Below are 15,347 nucleotides of genomic sequence, written 5' to 3'. Positions count from 1 at the left end.
ACCTACTCAAAGTCACAATACTCCCCACAGAAAATGAATCTTGTGCTGCAGACAGATCTTGGTCCCAATTCCCTAAGATACATTGGACCAAATTCAACAAATTCTACAATAAGTACAGCCACGCATCATGTGAACTCAACCACTGCCCGCTATATCTCCTGTCATCAGCGAGCACTAAGTTCCGTACCTTACTCCTACACTGGATACAAACCATGCTCACAGATGGCATTTTCCCGAATGACCTCAGCGAAATCATCATCACCCCAATCTTAAAAGACCCAAAAGGACCAACAGACCTCTCATCCAACTACAGACCAATAGCCTCAATACCTCTATATATCAAACTAACAGAAGGATTAGTAGCCAAATTCCTCACCAACTATCTCGAGGACCATAACTTACTCCATCCTACGCAATCCGGCTTCAGAACTAACTTCAGCACAGAGACACTATTAGGCTCCCTTATCGACACAGCAAGACAACACCTCAGCATTGGAAAAAAAATGTTGCTCATACAGTTGGACCTGACGGCGGCATTTGACCTGGTAGACCATAACATCCTACTGCAAATCTTGGACTCAATAGGCATCTCAGATAAAGTATACCGGTACTCATGGTTTGAAGGTTTCTTAAAATCCAGAACATACAAAGTAAAATCAGACAAAGAAAAATCCAAACATTGGTCCAACCCCTGCGGCATTCCACAAGGGTCCCCACTGTCCCCTACTCTCTTCAACCTATATACGGCCTCTCTTGGCGTTTACCTGAACAAACAAGGCCTATCCTCTTATAGCTATGCTGATGACATCACCATCCTCATTCCTTTCGACCAACCAATGCTCTTAATGTCAGACACACTACACAGAACTCTAGCTACAGTTACGACTTGGATGGAAGACCACAAACTGAAACTCAACCCAGACAAAACTAAATTCATCCTCCTAGAAAATAACAAAATCCTAACCATAACCAACTTAGAAATCAACTCTATCAACTACCCTTTGCAAACCACCCTAAAACTTCTAGGTATGACTATTGACAGAGGCTGCACCATGCAACCACAAATTAACAAAACAATACAGAAATCTTTCGTAGTTATGAGAAACCTTAGACAAGTCTGAAAATTCTTCGAAAAACACAATTTCAACTCCTAGTACAATCTCTAATCCTAAGTATCCTAGACTATTGCAACATCCTCTACCTCCCCTGCCCTGCAATAATGATTAAACAACTACAGACAATTCAGAATACAGCTCTGAGACTCGTCTATTCATTGAAAAAACATGATCACATTACTGAGGCATTCATCAATTCTCATTGGCTTCCAATCCAGGAAAGAATACAATTTAAATTCTACTGTATACTATTTAAAACTATAAATGGAGACAGCCCAACCTACCTAAACGACCGCCTCATCCAAACCATTTCTACCAGGCATAGAAAAACACACACCCCATTCACTTACTCCCCAATCAAAGAAGTAAAACGGAAAAAACAATACAAGGGACTACTGGCCACTCAGGCAGCGAAGATAGACAACCAAGTCTCCAACCTATTGACAACAACCCCAGACTACAAGATGTTCAGAAAGGAAATAAAAACTATACTCTTCAAGAAATCTTTTAATAAAGCTTAATACCATGATAAAGCTTAACCCCCCTCTTACCATCCCCTCCCTAACCCCAGATCCTACTTTTCCCTCTCTTGGAAACCTTCTCTGATCTAACGTTGTAACCCTTCTTCCATAACTCTTTTTGTAATCCGCTTTGAACCGAAAGGTAATGGCAGAATAGAAATCTGTAATGTAATGTAATGTAATATTGTTTCTTTTTATACTTTGATAAAATAAGTTCAGTATAAAACTATTTGAGGCTTGTGCGGATGAGATCAGATGCTTTGTGGAGATGGGGACCGAGCTCGCGATGACGGGGCGGAGACGGGGACAGATTTTTTCCCCGTGCCATTCTCTACTGTTTACTAACATGGTACTGCACTTCAGTAAAATCTAGCCCTTAAGTTGTAAGCTCTTTCTTTGATTTCCATCTCGCACAAGTAATTTAAACAAATGCTAACTGAAGCAGCATCTCTGCTTGTTCCAGGCCACCTTGAATTCCACTGTTGCCTCTAATATCTGCCTTTAGAGTTTCTTTATGAACTTTGCTTACATATGCTAGTTCCAAGTGGACAGCCACATAGCAGGAGGGAGAGAAGATCGACTGGTGACCTGCCTCCCAGGAGCAAGAACCAAGGACATCGTGGACAAAATTGGAAAGATCCTGGAAGGAGCAGAGATGGAAAGCACCACAGTATTGATCCATATTGGGACGAATGATGTCAGCAGGAGAGACTACAGAAGAAGCTCGCTTATAGAACAGTTCAAGATTCTGGGAAGGAAGCTGAAGATGAGGACTCAGAAGATAGCGTTCTCAGAGATCCTACCGGTACCGAGGGCAGATGTGAAAAGGCAGGAGGAACTACAATCAATAAATGCGTGGTTGAAGAGATGGTGTGAGGAAGAAGGGTTCCACTTCATGAGGAACTGGACAAAGTTCTGGGGCAAGAGCAAATTCTACAGGAGAGATGGACTGCACCTGAGCGCGGCGGGAACTAGACTTCTAACATACAATGTCGGGAGAGGAATAGAACAGGCTTTAAACTAATAAGAAGGGGAAAGCCGACAGTCAACCAAGCGTTGACAATTCAGAAGAAGGTATACCGTGAAGATACTAAGGGGAAAAAAGGTTGGGAAGAAACAATGGACAAATTACAGGAGTTGACTAACACAGAAGAGGAGGTTAGAAGGATTGTAGCACAAGAGAATAAACTAAAGACTGAAGCACAGGGAAAGGAAATGAAGATAAGAAAATACCAGGATCTAAATTGCTTATATACTAATGCAAGGAACCTAAGAAACAAAATGGGGGAATTAGAAGCCATGGCCAATGCAGAAGACATAGACATCATTGGAGTCTCTGAAACATGGTGGAATGAAGAAAACAAATGGGATACAGCACTGCCGGTGTACAAGCTCTATCGCGAGGACAGATCAGGACAGAAAGGAGGTGGAATAGCCCTATACATAAAAGAAAGCATACAATCGACAAGAATGGACACAACAGAGATGACCAACAAGCTAGAATCGCTATGGGTTAAAATACCGGGAAGGAAAAGGCAAACCGGAGATATCGATGAAGAAATGGAACCCGAGATGAAGCGAGAATACAAAAGCGGTAACACGGTTATTATGGGAGACTTCAAATATCCCAGGATAGACTGGAGTCTTGGAAGCTCAAAATGCGCTAGGGAGACAGAATTCCTGGAGGCTACACAAGATTGCTTCATGGAGCAGCTTGTTAGAGAACCGACGAGAGGAAATGCCACTCTGGATCTAATCCTAAATGGCCTGCAGGGCCGCCATCAGGGCGGTACTACCAGTCCTGCATTCAGGGGCCCGGAGCTGACAGGGGGCCCGGGCTCCCCAGCATTCTCCCCAGCGCTTTTCAGCCGGGCGCAACGCCCAACAAATTTAGATGCCCGCCCGGCTGTCATCTGCCGAATCCTGCTGCCACCACTGCTTAATGCGCAGCCTGAAGAGCCGCCGAAAAACCCGCCGGACTTTAAACATAAAAAACCCCCAGCAAGCGACTCGAACCCGGCTACCCTCCGAAACTGGAAGTTACGTGGGGGGGGGGGGGGGTGGTAGAGAAGAGAAGCCGGCACGGACCATTAGAGCCCCGGAGCATGTGGGTGATAGGCAAGCCACGGAGGGAAGCTTACTTTCTCTTGCTTACTTCGGGCCTTTCTCGCTGCCATTTCCTGCCTACTTTCTGTTTCCGTGAAGGCAGGACCCGGCAATGAGAAAGGCCCGAAGTAAGCAAGAGCAACAAGTTGAAAACTTCCCTCTGTCGCTGCCCTTTGGGTGATAGGTCAGCGACCAAGGGAAACTTGCAATTTGCCTTTGTCTGTAGCAAATCTGCCGGGTGTGTGAGACGGGGGGGGGGGGGAATGGGAGGAGTAATGCTGCTGCACCCAATTAGGGGGGAGGGGGAAGAGAAATGCTGCTTCTGCTGTACCCAATTGGGGGGGAAGAGAAATGCTGATGATACTGCTGTATCCAGTGGGGGGAGGGGGAAGAGAAATACTGCTGCACCAATTGGGGAGAGAGAGGGAAGGAGGGAGAAGGAAGATCAGGAAAAGGAGGAAAGAGATGCAAAGACCATGGGAGGGAGGGAAAGGAGATACCATACCATGGAGTGGAAGAGAGAGATGTCAGGGCATATGGGGGGGGGGAAGCAGGGCCAGATTAAAGGATAGGCCCAGTAGGCACAGGCCTAGGGCCTGAAATAGTCAGGAGGGGCCTGCCAGTGCTGTGCTTTGGGGCCTCACCCTTGCTGGATTCGCTGGCAGCAGCAGCAGCCTCATCATCATCCTGGGCAACCCCCAACCCGATCCGACCCTCCTATCTCTCCATCCTTCCCTCATCAGTGACGTGCCAGAGGGAATCACGGCAGGAGAAAGCCCTAAAGCAGCCTGCTTAGAGTAGAGCAGTGCTGTTTGAAGTCTCATGATGGGAGGGAGGGAGAGATAGGAGGGTCATGGGGGGGGAAAGTAGCAGTCTGCCCCTGGTGTTCGACCTGGCGTCATGAACTTCTTCGGCTAGCATCAGCATTTACAATTCACTGCTGTTGCCAGCTTCAGGCCTTCCTCTTTGCCGGGTCCTGCCTACTTCTGTTTCCATGAAGGCAGGACCCGACAGAGAAGAAGGCCCGAAGCTGGCAACAGCAGCGAATTGTGAATGCTGCTGCCTGAAGAAGTTCATGATGCCAGGTCATGGGTGACAGAAGGAGGAAAGGGAGCAGAGGGGGAGAGACTTGCTGCACCCAACTGGAGGGAGAAAGAAGATGAGGGAGGGAATGAAACGAGATGCCAGGGGTTGGAGGGAAGGTAGGGAGGAAGAGATGCCAGGGCATGGAGGGAAGGAGGAAAGTATGCCAGACCAAGGGAAAAGGAAGGGGGAAAGGAAGGAGGAGATGTCAGAGCATGGAGGGGGAGGGAGAGATGGAAGAAAAGGAAAGGAGTGAGATGCTAGAGAATCAGGGAAGGGAAGATATCAGACTGTGGGGTGCTAAGGAAAGAAAGGAGAAGAGAGAGATGCCAGAGCATAGGGGACGGGGTGGTGACAGAGAGAAAAAAATGGAGAGGTGGCAGAGCTGAAATCAATCATGTACAAAGGAGAAGAGAAGGGGCACAGGATAGACAGTTTATTGAAGGAGCATAAAAAGAGGGAAGATGCCATATGGAAAGGGGAGAGGGCGGACAGTGGATGGAAGGGGCTGATGCTATATGGAAGACAGAACGGACAGATGCCGGCTAAAAAGAAGAGTGAAGACAAGATGATTAAAGCAAAAACGACAAAAGGTAAAAAAAATTGTTTTGTTGCTTTACGTAGAATCAAGTAGTATTGTATATATTGATTAAAGTTTATAAATAGGAAATGGAAATAAGGCAGTTTTTTGGGGACTAAACCCCTTTCCTCAGGTCAGGACAGGATACCATAACAGCAGGGGTGCCCAAATGGTCGAGCGCGTTCAACCAGTAGATCGCAAAGGCAATGTGAGTCGATCGCGTTGCCTTGGCAATCTTTTTCTTCCTGCCTCCCTGAGCCAGGCCAGGCGTGTAGAAGCGCCGGACTCACAAGACTTCACTTCCGACGTCAATTCTGACGTCAGAGAGGAAGTTCTGGGCCAGCCAATCGCTGCCTGGCTGGCCTGGAACTTCCTCTCCATCGTTAGAATTGACATCAGAGGTGAAGTCTTGTGAGTCCGGCGCTTGTACATTCCTGGCCTGGCTCGTGAAAGCAGGGAAAAATCGGCATGGTGGCTTAGGGGGTAGGGAAAGAATCGGGGAAGTGGAGAAATTGGCGCGATGGCTTGGGGGGGGGCAGGGGGAGAGAGAAAGAGAGACAGAAAGAAAAGGGGAGGGACAGAAAGAAAAAAATATTGGATTTATAGTCAGAAGAAGGAAGTGCAAACAGAGACTCATGAAATCACCAGACAAAAAGGTAGGAAAAATGATTTTATTTTCAGTTTAGTGATCAAAATGTGTCTGTTTAGAGAATTTATATCTGCAATAGCGGTTTTTAGCACAGAGAGCCTATGAGCATCGAGAGCAGCACAAGGGCATTCAGTGCATCGCCCTGCTCTAAAAACCGCTATTGCGATTTAGTAAAAAGGGAGGGGTATATTTGTCTATTTTTGTATAGTTGTTCCTGAGGTGACATTGCATAGAATTGTCTGACTTGACCTCTTTGAAACCCCCCGGAATATAAATGATAATTAACATTTTCTCTGCATACAGTGTGCTTTGTGGGTTTTTTTAAATTTTATTGTTGGTAGATCATTTTGACTTGGTCATTTTAAAAGTAGCTCGCAAGCCCAAAAAGTGTGGGCACCCTTGCTGTAGAGCCATTTCTTGTATGACTGGATGAGCTATATTTATCTTTTTTTTTTAGTTGTTTAAATTCATGCAGAAATAAATGGCTAGATTGAACCTAATGACTTCATTAACGCCTGTCCCTTTTTTTAACTTCTATACCATTTGAAAGAGGGCAAATACTTCTTAAATTTAGTAAAAATATTCTGGCACAAGTGTCAAACCTTAAAAAAGGAAATCATATTGAGCATTGGAAAATAATAATAATAATTAACTAATAAAAATAGGGCTCCTTTTACTAAGTTACGATAGTGGCTTTATCGTACGCCACGCGCGCTAGATGCTAACGCCAGCATTGAGCTGGTGTTATTTTTCCCATGTAGAGCAGGGGTTTGTGCGCGCTAGACATATGTTAGTTTAGAATAGATAGGTATAGATTAGTTTAGTTTAGGTTAGGTTAGGGCCCTGCTGAAAGAGCCTACGTTGACGTGGTTGCAGGCTTACAAATCTTTTGGTCAAAGAGTGCGGTGATAGAGAAAAGTATGTGTGTATTCGTCCCATGGAAGAAGGGGGAGTCGGGGGGGGGAAAGGGGTGCGTGGGGGGCCCAATAGGATTGCTCAGTAAGGGGCCCAGAAATTTCTGATGGCGGCCCTGGGGACCTGCAAAGGAAGTGGAAGTTGTGGGACCGTTGGTAAACAGCAATCATAATATGATCAAGTTCAAGGCTGAAGTAGGAATACCGAAAGGAAAGAGAACTATAGCGACAACTTTCAACTTCAGGAAAGGAAACTACGAAGCAATGAGGGAAATGGTAAGGAAGAAACTTTGGAACACTTCCAAAAACTGGCAAATGGTAGAACATGCCTGGTCTTTTTTCAAAGACACGGTGAGCGAGGCACAAAATTTGTATATCCCCAGATTCAGAAAGGGGTGCAAAAAGAGTCGAACAAAAGACCTGGCGTGGATAACTAAAATAATGAAGGAAGCGATAGGCAATAAGAAAAATTCATTCAGGAAATGGAAAAAGGACAAAACTGAGGTGAACTGGAAAGAGCACAGGAAGTATCAAAAAGAATGTCACCGTGTGGTTCGAAAAGACAAAAGAGAGTATGAAGAGAGGCTCGCCAGGGAAGCTCGAAATTTCAAACCATTCTTTAGATATGTTAAAGGGACGCAGCCGGCAAGGGAGGAGGTGGGACCGCTGGACGACGGAGATAGGAAGGGAGTAATGAAGGAAGAGAAAGAAGTAGTAGAAAAACTTAACATGTTCTTTTCGTCTGTATTTACAAATGAAAACACATCCAACATACCAGAACCTGAGCAAATCTTCAATGGAGATCAAGCAGAAAAATTAACATCCATGGAAGTGAGCCTTGAAGACGTACGCAGGCAGCTAGAAAAACTAAAAACTAACAAATCCCTGGGTCCAGACGGAATCCATCCAAGGGTTCTGAAGGAACTAAAGGAGGAGATAGCGGAACTACTGCAGCAAATTTGCAATCTATCCCTGAAAACAGGCGTAATCCCGGAGGACTGGAAGATAGTCCACGTTATGCCCATCTTAAAAAAGGGATCAAGAGGTGACCCGGGAAACTACAGACTAGAGGTCTGCACGGGAACGGGGATCGCGGGGGTCCCGCGGGGATCCCGCGGGACTCCCCCCTGGCCCACGGGACTCCCACGGGGATGCCCCCCTGACCCACGGGACTCCCACGGGGACGCCCCCTGGCCCACGGGACTCCCACGGGGATGAAAACAACCTACCTAAATTCTGGCGATGCAGGCGTGCAGCTTACAAGTCCGGTGTCACGGCGGGAAATAGCCATGCTGAGCAGTGAGCTCAGCACGTACACAGATGAAAGCCTTGCTTGCTGATTGGTCGGGCGGCCCCGCCCCGCCGTGCCGCCGGACCAATCAGCAAGCAAGGCTTTCATCTGTGTACATGCTGAGCTCACTGCTCAGCATGGCTATTTCCCGCCGCAACGCAGGACTTGTAAGCTGCACGCCTGAAAAAGAAATCATCCTGGCCGGGGTCGGTGTCATGCTCCGGAGCTTCTACAGCCTTCCTATCTCCGTCTCCCTTCTACCTGCTTCCGGCCACAGCCCCTGCTCCGCGGCTCTCTTCGGCAACTCAGCAGCAGCGATCGACACAAGCTTCTGACGTCGGGGCCTCCCCTCTGCGAGTCCCGCTTGTTTCAACTTCCTTTTTCCACAAAGGCGGGACTCGTAAAGGGAAGGCCTCGATGTCGGCAGCTTGTCTTGATCACCGCTGCTGACGAGTTGCTGAAGAGAGCCGCGGAGCAGGGGGGTGTTGCCAGGTGCAGGTAGAAGGGAGAGGGCCAGATGCAGGACTCGTGGGTGAGGGAGGAGAAGAGAGAGAGAGAGGGGAGGGAAACAAAAGGAAATATTTCATACTGGGCTGGGCCGGAGTGGAGGGAGGGTGGAAAGATTCTGGCTACCGGATGCAGTAACAAAGGAAAAGGGGGGAAAGCTGAAAATGAAGATAGTGACACAAAGAAGAGAAAGGGTAAGCAGGACCTACTGAATAAGGATAGAGATACAGAGGGGACATGAAGAGGAGGTGAAATAGAGACATAGAAGTACAGCTGAAAAAGTGTGGGGGGGAGTAGATAAAGACATTGAAAGGGCAAATGGTGAACATGGGGTAAAGACAAGGACAGAGACAAATGAAGATTCTGAAAAAGTGGTGAGATAGGGATATAGGTGAGATGGACACAAAGAAGGGTGATGCTGGAAAATAGGTGGAATGGTAATTCTGACAAACACAGAAGGGAAATGCTGGATCAAGGAGAGATGGGACTCAGGCTGGATGGAATGAGGAGAAATGCCTTGTTGGCCCGGAACTTCCTCTCCTACGTCAGAATTGACGTCAGGGAGCGGAATGCTGGTCAGCGCGACGCTTCTGCAGGGAAAGCTTGGGACAGCGGTGGCTTGGGGGCTATTCCCCGATGGTGGTGGCAGCAAACCGAGTGGCTTGGGGGAGGGCACAGAGAAAGAAAGAAAGGGGGCAGACAGGGAGACAGAAAGAAGGGGGAACAGGGAGACAGAAAGAAAAAGTTGGGGGAGAGAATGAGGTCTGGAGGAGAGGAAACATACAGGAGGCTGAAAGAAAGGAAGAAAGATTGGATGCACAGTCAGAAGAAGAAAGTGCAACCAGAGACTCATGAAATCACCAAACAGCAAAGGTAGGAAAAATGATTTTATTTTCAATTTAGTGATCAAAATGTGTCTGTTTTGAGAATTTATATCTGCTGTCTATATTTTGCACTATGGCTCCCTTTTACTAAACCGCAATATCGTTTTTTAGCGCAGGGAGCCTATGAGCATTGAGAGCAGCGCGAGGCATTCAGCGTAACTCCCTGTGCTAAAACCTACTATTGTGGTTTAATAAAAAGGGAGGGGGTGTATTTGTCTATTTTTGTATTTTGTTACCGAGGTGACATTGCATAGAGTCATCTGCCGTGACCTCTTTGAAAAAACCCGGAATATGAATAATTAACATTTTCTCTGCCTTTCATTGTGCTTTGTGTTTTTTTAAAATTTTATTGTTGGTAGATCATTTTGACTTAGTCATTATAAAGCAGCTCGCAAGCCCATAAAGTGTGATCACCCCTGCTCTTACTCTGGGGCACCAGACCTCCCTCACGGCACACACACGGCAAATGGAAGAAAGAGGAGAATTTTTGGTCGTTGGGAGGAAGGTACAGAATGTGATAGGGAAGAAAAAGATGAGAGTGAGAAATGTGGCAAGGGAACAATGGGACAGATTGAAAGGGATGCAAGAGGGAGGAATATTGGACAGTGGTGAAGGGAATGGAGGGAGAGATGTGGCATAGTGTTGGAGAGGGGTGATAGAAGGAGAAATGTTGGGCATGGGGCTGGTGGGCAGGCACGAAAGATGAGAAAGAGATAAATGCTGGACCATGGTAGGGGAATCCAATGGACAGCAACAGAAGAATTTACAGAAGATGGGAAAGCGGAAAAAAGAAACTGGGACCAACTTTATGGAAAAATAAGTCTCCAGACAACGAAGGTAAAAAACGGAATTTATTGACTAAAATATGTTAGCTTTGGGAAATGTATATGGCAGATGTCTTTGTTTTGTGTTCAAAAGAAAAGGAAATGCATTTCTGGTTTTATTTCTACAGTGTTGAAGTACTTGTTGACCCTTGCTGTGACTGGTGGGGATCCCCAAGCACCGCCAGCAGAGGACCTCCTCTAGAGATGGCCAGAACTCCCCTCCACCAAGCGCAGCAGTCGCTGGCAGCATCCATGAGCCACTGAGGTGCCAGCATCTGTGACTCAGGGACGCTACTGCTGCCTGCCAAGCTTGGCAAAAGGGACCCCCGGCCAACTGCAAAGGAAGTCCTCAGCTGACAGTTTGTGGGTTCTCATCAGCTGAGTATTTATATTTTATATTTACATTAGAGGTTCTGGTAGAAACCCATTTACAAAGTATGTATTCTTCCCAATTAATTTTTCCAAATTAATAAAGTCTCTTTGCTTATTTGTAAATGGGTATCTACCAGAGCCTTTAATTCAGTAGCATAATTAAATAAAATAACTATTTCTGAAGTTTATAGGGAAGGATAGTGACGGAGGGGATTCCTCGCGGGGACGGGTGGGGACGGAGGGGATTCCTCGCGGGGACGGGTGGGGACGGAGGGGATTCCTCGCGGGGACGGGTGGGGACGGAGGGGATTCCTCACGGGGACGGGTGGGGACGGAGGGATTCCTCACGGGGACGGGTGGGGACGGGTGGGATTTTGGCGGGGATGGGTGGGATATCTGTCCCCGCGCAACTCTCTACTACAGACCGGTGAGTCTGACCTCGGTTCCAGGGAAAATGGCAGAAGCACTGATAAAAGACTAACATCGATGAACATTTTGAAAGAAACAAACTTCTAATAACCAGCCAACATGGTTTCTGCAAGGGGAGATCGTGCCTAACAAACTTATTGCACTTCTTCGAAGGAATTAACAAACGGATGGACAGAGGTGACCCCATAGATATCATATATCTAGATTTCCAAAAAGCCTTTGACAAGGTACCCCATGAATGCCTACTTCGGAAACTGAAGAACCATGGGGTGGAAGGAGACGTACATAGATGGATCAGAAACTGGTTGGCGGGTAGGAAAAAGAGGGTAGGAGTGAAGGGCCACTACTTGGACTAGAGGAGGGTTATGAGTGGTGTCCCGCAGGGCTCGGTGCTCGGGCCGCTGCTATTTAATATATTTTATAAATGATCTAGAAACAAGGACGAAGTGTGAGATAATAAAATTCACAGATGACACCAAACTATTTTGTGGAGCTCGGACTAAACAGGACTGCGAATAATTGCAGAGACTTGAACAAACTAGGGGAAGGGGCGACAAGATGGCAGATGAATTTCAATGTTGAGAAATGTAAAGTACTACATGTGGGAAGTAGAAACCCGAGGTATAAGATGGGAGGGATGTTATTGAAAGAGAGTACCCAAGAAAGAGACTTGGGGGTAATGGTAGATATGACAATGAAACTGACGGCACAGTGCGCAGCGGCCGCTAAGAGAACAAATAGAATGCTAGGCATAATCAAGAAGGGTATTACAACCAGAATGAAAGAAGTTATCCTGCCTTTGTATCGGGCGATGGTGCGTCCGCATCTGGAGTACTGCGTCCAATATTGGTCGCTGTACCTTAAGAAGGATATGGCGTTACTCGAGATGGTTTAGAGGAGAACGACACGTCTGATAAAAGGGATGGAAAACCTTTCATACGCTGGAAGATTGGAGAAACTGGGACTCTTTTCCCTGGAGAAGAGGAGATTTAGAGGAGATATGATAGAGACTTACAAGATCATGAAAGGCATAGAGAGAGTGGAGAGGGACAGATTCTTCAAACTTTTGAAAAATAAAAGAACAAGAGGGCATTTGGAAAAGTTGAAAGGGGACAGATTCAAAACGAATGCTAGGAAGTTCTTCTTTATCCAATGTGTGGTGGACATCTGGAATGCGCTTCCAGAGGGCATAATAGGGCAGCGTACGGTACTGGGGTTCAAGAAGGGATTGGACAATTTCCTGCTGGAAAAGGGGATAGAGGGGTATAGATAGAGGATTGCTTCACAGGTCCTGGGCCGCCGCGTGAACGGACTGCTGGGCAAGATGGACCTCAGGTCTGACCCAGCGGAGGCATTGCTTATGTTCTTAAGTTCACCACTCCTGCAGCTTAATATGTTACGTTTTTATATTTATTTATAATACATGTGTACTTTATTCATCTTTTTGCACTCTTTTATGATGAGAATTCCTGTGTAGGTTCAGAGATTGAGGATGGGACTGGTGGTGTAAGTGGATCTGGAAATTTGCTGGGTATCTTGTTTTCAGGTCTTGTTCCTTTTTTTCTCTCCAGCATCTGCAGAAAGAAGGACTGGTGACAGCACAGTCGCTGCGCAGTTCTCCAGCAGAAGGCAGCGGAGCAGATCACACCGGTTTGGAAAGCTCTTGCACAGCTGATCTGAGTGACAGTTTCTCTGCTGGGGACAGTGGCCCTACCCAACTTCCCCGTAAGAAATCCAAGGTTGGTACCAAGAACATAGTGAAATGAGAAAAAAACTCTTCAAGCAGTTATTTACTGTATATACTCGTGTATAAATTGAGACATTTCAACTCCAAAATGCATTTTTTAAAAAGCAGGGTTGTCTTTATATAGAGATTATTCCCCACAGCATCCACAGTCTCCTTCTCTCCCTAAGAGATCCCACGTGCCTGTCCCAAGCTTTCTGGAATTCAGACACAGTCTCTGTCTCCACCATCTACCACCCTTTCTGTAAAAAAAAGTATTTCCTTATGTGACTCCTCTGAAAAATGCCTCTCCTGTAAAAGCAGGGGTGGAGGGTTTTTCAGGTGTTGCTGAATCTTGACTCTAGCTAGGAACTGGAGATCTCTTTTCCCAGGAAGGAGATGGCAAGTTATAAAAGAGAAGTTCAAGTTCAAGTTTATTAGTATTTGATGAATCGCTTAATCGGTTTGCTAAGCGATGTACAAAATTATAAAAAGAAAGTTAAATTACAAAAAGACAAACCATGTGACATAATTTTTGAAGACAAGACAAACTTCAGTTGTGAGGTAAGGGGGGAAAAGTTACAACTTTTTTAGAAAAAACAAAAAAGGAAACGAGGTAGTTAAAAATCTGAAAATATTAAACAAATCTAAAATTTAAATGTTAAAAGCATCTTTAAAAAGATGAGATTTTAAGAATTTTTTGAAGGAGGAGAGGTCTTTTTCATTTTTAATGTATTGTGGTAATGAGTTCCACCATTGGGTACCCATTACAGAAAACATATCAGCTCTTCTTTTGCCTACTATTTTCAGAGAGGGTATGGATAAGAGATTTTGGAAGGTTGATCTGAGTGGGCGTATAGTGTTGTGGGGTGTTAACATTCTAGCTATAAATTGAGGTTCATTATAGGTTAGAGTTTTAAATATTAACAGCATGACCTTAAAGAAAATATGATGGCTGATAGGGAGCCAGTGAGAATCGATCAATAGTGGCGTAACATGGTCGTATTTCTTGGCGTTGTGGATTAGTTTAATAGCTATATTTTGGATAAGTTGGAGTCTTCTTTTTCCTTTTTGGGATATATTAAGTAGTAGTGAGTTGCAGTAGACCATTTTAGCTATAACCAATGAATGAACCAGAATATTAATCGATTTGGACTCAAGAAATTTGGCGATTGATCGTATTAAGCGCAATTTATAAAAACATGTTTTGACTATGTTATTTATGTGTTCATGAAACAGTAATTTATCATCGATTATGACCCCAATAATTTTTAAGGTGGAGACAGACTCTAGTGAGATGTTATTTAGGACAAATGGGGTCTTCAATCCTATGTCTTTTTTCCAGGTAAAGATCATGGATTTTGTTTTATTTATGTTTAGTGCTAATTTGTTTAAGTTGAGCCAGTTTTGTATTGTTTCTAGTTTTTTTATTTATAGACAGAATGTCATTATTATTTTCTGGGTCGAGAGGGTGAATAAGTTGAATATCGTTTGCATAGGAGAAGGAAGTAAAACCAATTGACTGACAGAGACTCAGTAATGGGGAGAGGAAAATATTGAACAGAAGAGGCGACAGAACAGATCCTTGGGGAATCCCGAAAGATGAAGAATAAGCATTAGAGTATTCGTTATGGAACTTAACAAGAGAAGTGCGGTTGGAGAGATAAGAGGTGAACCAGTTAAGCACTTGGTCGCTAATGCTTATCGATTCTAGCCTAATGAGAAGTAAATCATTGTTTATTGTGTCGAACGCAGTGGATATGTCCAATGAAAATAGTACAACCGATTTGTGGTGGTCTAGAAAATAATGAATATTAGTTATTAAGCCAGTCAGTGAATATTCAGTGTTGTGAAATTTACGAAAACCTGTTTGGTTGGGGTGCAAAGCATTGGTTGTTTCAATGAAATCAGAAACCTGATTAAATATCAATTTTTCTGTTAATTTTGCCAAAAAGGGGATATTGGCAATTGGACGATAGTTTGTAGAGTCATTTATACTAGTTTTGTGGTCTTTGAGTATCGGAGTGATGATAGCGGTTTTCCAGAGGGAAGGGACTGATGCGGTGAGTAAGCTTTTTAGGATGATTGAGTGAATAAAGGGTCCAAAACGATGAAAGAATTTTTTTAAGTAAAACGGGGGAATAATTTCAGATCTGGAGCTTTTTAAGTTAATTTGTTGAAAAAGAGCTTCAATGTCTTTAAGGGAGGGAATTTTGAAATTAGAACATTTGGCTGTCAGAATGAATTCAGTTTGATGATTGCTCGTAAGATTACTAACTGAGTTAGAGAGAAATGTACTTCGTTGGTTTTGATTTTTTGATTGAATGCATCGGCTATCTCCTGTGCTTT

At 44.9% G+C, this 15,347-nt stretch overlaps 1 protein-coding gene across 8 annotated transcripts in view; it reads left to right on the top strand.

Annotated features, from left to right (window-relative positions):
• The window catches only part of STK11IP (serine/threonine kinase 11 interacting protein), a 227,018-nt gene that overhangs the window by 93,600 nt on the left and 118,071 nt on the right, over positions 1-15,347 (top strand). For all 8 annotated transcript variants that reach the window (XM_033945669.1, XM_033945670.1, XM_033945676.1 and 5 more), the window contains one exon: positions 12,847-13,014. In XM_033945669.1, the coding sequence (XP_033801560.1) occupies positions 12,847-13,014 (168 nt within the window). The remainder of the gene's footprint in view (positions 1-12,846; positions 13,015-15,347) is intronic.

This window comes from Geotrypetes seraphini, chromosome 5 (assembly GCF_902459505.1).
Source record: "Geotrypetes seraphini chromosome 5, aGeoSer1.1, whole genome shotgun sequence".
Taxonomy (NCBI): Eukaryota; Metazoa; Chordata; class Amphibia; order Gymnophiona; family Dermophiidae; genus Geotrypetes; species Geotrypetes seraphini.
The sequence above is the reverse complement of the archived record's forward strand: the minus strand, read 5'-3'. Positions and strand labels throughout refer to the sequence as shown.